Source organism: Lygodium microphyllum, unplaced genomic scaffold (assembly GCF_053477565.2).
Source record: "Lygodium microphyllum isolate KBCC unplaced genomic scaffold, Lygodium_microphyllum_v1.1.10 scaffold_956, whole genome shotgun sequence".
NCBI lineage: Eukaryota > Viridiplantae > Streptophyta > Polypodiopsida > Schizaeales > Lygodiaceae > Lygodium > Lygodium microphyllum.
This window is the reverse complement of record NW_028230374.1, coordinates 1-7,345: the sequence shown is the minus strand read 5'-3', so window position 1 is coordinate 7,345 and position 7,345 is coordinate 1. Positions and strand designations below refer to the sequence as shown.

Genomic DNA, 7,345 nt, shown 5'->3' with positions numbered 1-7,345 from the left:
TTCGAAGTCCCTACTTCAAGGAGGAAGCCTTTTAAAACCGTTTCCGATGGACGGTGCAAGTTATTGCAAAGGAAGCCATGGTGGAATTTCAAAAAGGAGTTGTAAAGCTGCTTCCACGACGGAAAGACTACAATTGCGATGTCTCGTAAGAAAGTCCAAGGCGCAGCCGCGGGAGGGTCGTCTCCTGGCATCCACGTGGACATCTCACCCCAAGTCAAGGTTTTCCTTCCTTATTTTTATTTGGTATTGCTATAACTCAATCATGCAAAGGATAATTGTTAGAAATAGGATGCATTTTGTTTGTCTTAAATGCTTTAGAAAAATTAGCTCACAACGAAGGAATTTAGTCATTAATATTTTCAATAGAACAAGAATAATAAAGGGAGCATAAATGCATTTCTAGTAAATAGCCTTATGCAGTGCAATGAATTAAAATTAGATTAATGTCCATTTTTATAGAACGAAAGTAAAATAGTATACCTCGTTTAAACATGGAAGTATAAACTGCATATCACATTATTAACCCATATCCTCTTCGCAATGAATCATCATAGAAAATGATAGGAATATTTAGGAAAGTGCAAGGCATGAAATGATTCTTACGATGCATAACTCTACATAATTATTATTGTCAATTGCATAATTATCAAGTAAAAGGTTGCTTGTTTAGCATGAATTTTTTTCGCAAGTTATAGGAAGATTAGTTGGAATTAACCTACCTTAAATTGATAAGTTAGGGTTGAAAGATCAATTTACGCATAGACAACGAGTCATGTGTTTATGAAGTGATAACATAACTATCTTCAAGAGTTAAACAAATTGGCATAAAACCTAAACACCTCAACCGCGGAGTACTCATTTAGAATGAGTTAAATTCCAAGAAATTCACTAGGATATTAATACGCGACCTAATCGTACGTATTGCTAAAACTAAAACTCCTATACCCTAAATACATGCCCACATTCACCGAATTTAGGGACATTGAAACATATTTTGAAAGTAATCTAGGGTTTGTCCCTAAGAATCTTATGAGATGGAACTTTGAACCCTAGGACTGACAACGTCAATCTAATGTAATTGGGAACAAATTGTTTCGTGACTCCATCCAATGAGTAGTATACTCTCATAGTTTGATGCGATGCTTGTGCAACAAGTGCGGAGTCGTATGGTCTTGTGATTGGATCACAAGGGAATGACCAATTCTCGCAATGAGGTCGGCAGGTTCTTACGCAAGTTATCTTGCAAGAGGATGAATAATCATCCGAATATAGTATCTTCTTGAGTAAAGATAATTGTTTGGAAGCAATAGACTAGTCAATAAACTGAAATAATCTATGAACTTAAGCTTTGACCAAGTCGGGTTAGTAGGTTACACCCTAACCCACGATATAAGGGATCTTGCCAAGTCGCAAGTCATCCCAGATCGAGTGCTAAACGCATTCGAGAGGAAGGATTCATTCCTTAGCAGTTTGCCAATAAAAAAACGACCAATGGAAATGTTTGTGCTTGTTACAGACTTAAGAGCACTGTTTGGTTTTGTTTGATCAATGAATTAAAAGATAAATGGATATTTAATACTTCAGGTTGAAGGCCTGAAGGGAGAGGTAGCTTCAGTTACGCACAACTACCTGCCTGACCCTAACCAAGGGGGTTGTTAACCGCGTCGGGAAAGTGGACCGAACCCGTTGCAAGAGGTCTCTTTGTTGAGCACTACTTGGAGCAGGACGCTTGGGTGCCAGGGGGGCTCTGGCCGTAAATCCCTCGCCTTTCGGGCCCTGCAGAAGAGGCTAATGTGACTCGGGATTAGATCTTAAGGCTCGCATACTAGTCTACAGGCCGAAACTTGGATTGGTAATCCCTGTGGATCGCTGGATAGCCTTCGAGCAGATTGTGGATAAGCCTACAGGTTGGACTTTTTGTATTTCAAAGATAAATATGATAACCTGTTAATAAGGAACTTGTTTGATATTGTTTTTCTATATCAAGTGATATGATTACTTGAAAGAACCAGTGCCTAACGGGTTAATTAAAGAAGCTGATTGTTACATGTCCAAGTAAATGTGCTAGGTAATTAAATAACTCAAACAACTTGAGGAAAGTGCGGAGGATGTGGCCATAGGTTCGTCCTACGGATGGGTGGTCCCGATTGGCCGAGAACTTTTCTCAAATCACAATGGATAGCAAGAAGATCGTCAAAGAACGCGAACAACAAAAGCGTTGACCTAGAGTTATGATTAATCTCGATTTACGCTGTTTTAGGGGAACGGAATGGGACTATGCCTTATGGCAGAGAGGTGGAGCTTTGCATCCCTCTCGTTTCCCATTCTCGTTTTCGCGTAAAGTAGTTCACTTGGGTCCGACACTAGTTGCCGTTAGGAAATGACCAATAAGGAAAACCCTAATTCACGTCAATCCTAGGTGGGAACGACTGGAATACTTCCTCTACGTGGCAGACGCGGAAAGCCCTAGATCGCAAACCTTGTAACATTCCATGGGAGTGTCGGGCGAAGCTTTCTCGACGTCCTTTCTGATGGACTGCTAAGACATATCCTGAAGATACAAGTGGACACATTACAAAACCTTCTTATTATGAAATGCTTCCCACGTAAGAGGATGATTAGTGCTCTTGCATGTGATATCCCATTATAAATAAGCTTTGTCTTATTATTTTCAGCATAACTTTCATCATCAAAATATGAGTCGAATTGACTTACCCAAGAGAGAACCTTATGACCATCTTTAATACCATCATAAGTATCAAATTTAAAGGTATGTTTGATTATCTTCCTCTCTTTACAGTTGGATTGTGCTTAAAGGATGGCATTGATGGTGCAAACCATGGTGTCATTGATAGAGGAAATTTGAGAGGAGAGACACTTGAGAGATCAAAACTCTTGATACAGTTAGGCTTGATATTGTCGCTCTTCTTCTAGTTGCATAGCCAAAAAATCCATGCATTGCTCCATGGTTGGTTCAAGAAGAAACAATATGGAATAAAAAATGATAGAATTGGTGGTGTGGACCATAGTGTCATTGTGATAGAGAAAAATTGGGAGGATGGACACTTGAGAGATTGCAACTCTTATTCAAATTAGACTCGAAATTAGCACTTTTCTTCTAGTTGCATGGCCAATAAATCCATACGTTGCTCCTTTCTTGGTTCAGGAAGTAGCAATGTGGAATCAAAATTTGTAGTACGGGATGGCTCTTCACGGGACATTATGATTGCGGATGGCTTGATAAAGATATTCAAATAATAAAGGTGCCTTGAAGTTAAAAGATTCTTCGCCCGTGATAATAAAATTTTGGAATATATGTACCAAAATAAAGAGTGACTTCTTGACAAAATGACAAGATAGAATAAGCAAAAAAGATCAAAATTTTGTATGGTATTTCAATGAAGTTTCACAGCCATGGAGTGACCGGAATCCTGAAGCCATGAGCCGAAGAAGAAGAAGAAGAAGAAGAAGAAGAAGAAGAAGAAGAATGGGTGACTTGGAGTAGAATAAGCTTAAATTTATATAGTAGCAAGAGATTAATCAAGACTCTAAGCCCTAGTTTAAAAGAAACTACGATTTTTAGAACAGAAAGATGCCATGGCTAATCACAGTGGCCCAAAAAGCTGATACGTGTCCCACGAATTCCAAAAATAAGCTTTAAGATTTTTAAAACTTAAGAAAAGATTCATAGCAAAGCTCAATTAAGCTCTTATTGACCTTTCTTTGGCCTTAAATACACAGAATGATGGCACCATGGTAGGCGAGTTGAAATTTTCAATATTGGATAGAATTGCAATTTTTTTAGCAAAGATAGAGGAGCTTGGGATTTTGCGGTTCTAGAAATCTAGCTATGTACTCAGTTTAAGCTAAGATGGATTGTAGAGTCGGATTTCTCCAAAGAGCTCACCTTCGCACAAGATGAAAGGCGATTGGAAGTCCAAGATATAAGCTGAGCTCTGATACCACTGTTGCACAGATCGGATGCAAGACTTACACATAGCAAACAAAAGAAGCTCTCCCTTACTCTTTCTTCTTATTGAAACTGAAAGCACAACTCGTAAAACTGGAAATAAACTTAAAGAAGAGTTTAAAAAAATCGAGTGATGCACTATTGGATGCAATTTCTCCCCATATATGGAGTGGGCATATCCTCCATGTGGTATATATAATATTAAAAGAAATCTTGCTATGCCCAAAGATAGGCTCTTTACAATCACTATTTTCGCAAAAGAGTTTGAGTTAATTGAATATATGGTTACAATCCGTTGCACAACTCACAACTACTAAGAGCCATAAAATATTTCTAAAACAACTTGAGTATATCTTCTAAAAATCTCAAGTATCAATGAATGTTTACAAAGAGGATATAGGCATGCCTTTTAATAAATGACAGTGTGTCTATTTTAAATAATTTAATGAAGAAGTCTTTGGAATAAATTGTGCTTGTTGCATATATTGGATTCATCTTGCTTTGCGCATCAGCTATCAAAAATTCAAAAAATCATATTAGAAAAGTAATTAACTGAATAAATATAACTCGCCATAATAAATCAACTAATCATTGGAGTTTTATTAAATAATCAAATCACGTAAACATCATCACTGAGATATGAATATTGTGTCATAACTCACATATGGCTTCACTTGCGTTCACACTTGCAAGTCTCACACCCAAAAAGGACAGGCATTCCCAATCAACCTTCTGTTCAATATGGAAACTAATTCACTCTTAGAAATGTGCCATGCCCTATTAATGGAGAACCATTCAAGACACTCATCTTGTTAACATGTACACAAGGGAGAACCATTGAAGGTGCTTATCCCCTTGTGTAGGTGTCTCGTGGCAACACTTTTGGTAGGTAGATACATCAAGACATCACATGTATGGATAATACTTGGTGCTTGATGCACTTGTGCTCAAGGAGCGATCGAAGAGAATATTGATGATCAATTGCTATCAGTGAATAAGGACCTAGAACTAATGTATTATTTATAATTGTGATGGAACACATTAAGCGTGGTGTTAGTTAGGGATAAGTGGCACATAAGGCATTCATTCACGAGTCGCAATGCTAAAAGGATGGTTCAAGGAAATGACAAGGTTTGTCAATATGCAAATCATGTTCGAATTAGTGTAGTGGGATTATAAAGGGGTACAATCTTTTGGAGCATACTTGTAGCTAATGAAAGTAAGGTGTGGCTAGCTAGCACATGAGTGTTTTACCATAAAGATGTTAGTAATATGCTAGCTCAAGAAGGTGCATCACAAGCAACTTATGTGATATTTACATTTAATTGAACCTTACAAGAATCCTTATCGTCCTATGTAAGGGGGTTTCTTAGAGGCTAAACTAGTTTTGTGTCGGTGCTCTTGCAAAATTATTACTGTGTAGCTTTTAAAAAGGGTGTTTTGCTTCTCACACCGTTTTGAGAAGGTTTTCCTAGACACCAGCCAACGTGAGAGAGAGAGAGAGAGAGAGAGAGAGAGAGAGAGAGAGTAATTTGAAATTAGAAAATGGCCAACTGCATGTTTTCTGGGCTGACCGTTACATTCATAACAATATGGAGCATGCCTGAAATGCGATCCTAAAGGCGGCGATGCCATTGTTCGGCATGCGATCATCGACGATTGCAGAGATTTTGAGCACGATTAGGCGATCACTCCATGTTGTTGTTGTACACTTCGGGAGGTATTAGTCCCCGCCGCGATCGAGGAGATTGTCTTTTATGTAGACGCCCATATTGTCGAGGGCCGCTCCCGATTTACCGAAGATTCCATCTGCTCAGTAGTACCAGATGTAAACGAGATTCCATCTTGATCTCCGAAGGGACCATAAGTGCCAAGGTTAGTCACGAACTTTATGGAGCTGAGGGCGTTGTAATGGCCCGGCTTTCCGTAGAATCCTCTCACTTGGTTGATCAGCTCTTTCGGATATTGCAAGGTGATCTGGTTGCAAAACACCGAATTGAAGGTACAAGTTATTATAGCTAAATGTAGAACATATCATGTATCAGTAGACCGAGGATCAATATTATATGTATTCACACAATAAGGCATTGAAATAAGCGACTCCTAAGTGCTTAATATGAAGACGTATAAGTAATACGCACCTCTGCCTGCTTGTTGCCTTCGGACTGGCCGTGAAGTTGTCCCCAGTACGGGTAGACTCGGAAACCATTCGTGACCTGATACTGCACTTGGATGCCACGGATGTACTTCTCCCCGTGCCATAGCCTGATCGTCTGTATCCCCAGCACGCGGATTACGTCTGAGGGCATGGATCTTATGTCGTCGAACTCAGTGCCTCCGTCTCCGCCCCATGGGCCCCTGCGCTCAAGAAAATGAACCGTACTTGTCTGGGCCTGCACAATTCAGATCAAACCATTAATGAAAAAGGAACTTAATCAGAAACCGTACTTGTCTGCGTCTGAGTTCTGACGAGGATGATCTGATCACTGCAATAATAAGCAGCTAAATAAATTTTTTGCCACTCCACCTCATGAATTCTGATGATAGTATCGCAACAAGGGGTTGATTAATCCAGTAAGTGTGTACGTAATGACGACGTACCCTTGTCATACCTAATTAGTCTGATGACTCTCCGCGACGTCCGCCGACCTAGTGGCTACCGTTGCATGCACAAGTACATGATTAATCACCAGTAGTAGCTGTAAGAGCGTTACTATCTTCCTTGAGAAGGATGTCGTCGATGATCTTAATATCTCCCCCATGATTACCAAGACTGCTGCTCGCCAGCTGCTTCGTGATGTTATTTGGCGTACTGAATATACCGTTGTGTGGGTTGGCTCTTATATAGCCGTCGTGTGTGCGCCAAGCAGGCGTGCTGTAGTCTGCTGTCACGTCTTGGCCAAGTCAGTGGAAGTAGTGCCCACTAGCTCCATGAAAGCCATATGTTGATGTGTTTTCTAATTTGTGCGCATAATTTACTAACCCCGCATGTTTATGCGCATAATTGCCGCGTTTTAAAAGCTTGGTCCTTCTCGATAATTCTCTGGTGCGTTTTACTTATTGATTACCAACCCTAAAGTAATTCGACATGGCTTGTCCACTACTATGCGCACTACCTTCACCAAAATGGATACTTGTCGATTCACATCATGCACAGGCTTCAGCATGTCTGGAATGAACCAGATTTCTTCTTTGTATAGGCTACCCATGCCATCAATTATTATTCGTACGTGCCCCATGCGTGCACATCATGTTTTCCCAACCCCTTGGTAGGCACGTCTATTCTTGAGAAATCGGCATACAACCTACATGTACTTGTTGGCTACGACCACACAACAAGCACGAGTTAGTTGTATTCCCTTTGTTCTATTAACA

The 7,345-nt window shown here is 39.9% G+C and overlaps 1 protein-coding gene across 3 annotated transcripts; it reads right to left on the bottom strand.

The window, feature by feature from the left end:
* Window positions 1-3,821: 3,821 nt before the first annotated feature.
* LOC148007965 (agglutinin-like) lies at window positions 3,822-6,773 on the bottom strand. Of its 3 annotated transcripts, XR_015690309.1 has the most exons (4): window positions 6,572-6,773; window positions 6,112-6,363; window positions 5,574-5,947; window positions 3,822-4,482 (listed from the first exon to the last, which is right to left on the bottom strand). XR_015690309.1 is itself a non-coding variant. In XM_087674556.1 (3 exons), the coding sequence occupies exons 1-3, from the start codon at window positions 6,578-6,580 to the stop codon at window positions 5,726-5,728; spliced, it is 483 nt and encodes a 160-aa protein (XP_087530682.1). In that variant the 5' UTR covers window positions 6,581-6,773; the 3' UTR covers window positions 5,486-5,725. The 3 variants fall into 3 exon arrangements, 2 of the variants coding, with proteins under 2 accessions (XP_087530682.1, XP_087530683.1); XM_087674556.1 differs by lacking the exon at window positions 3,822-4,482 and having other exon boundaries at window positions 5,486-5,947; XM_087674557.1 differs by lacking the exon at window positions 3,822-4,482 and having other exon boundaries at window positions 5,486-5,947; window positions 6,583-6,773.
* Window positions 6,774-7,345: the final 572 nt, after the last annotated feature.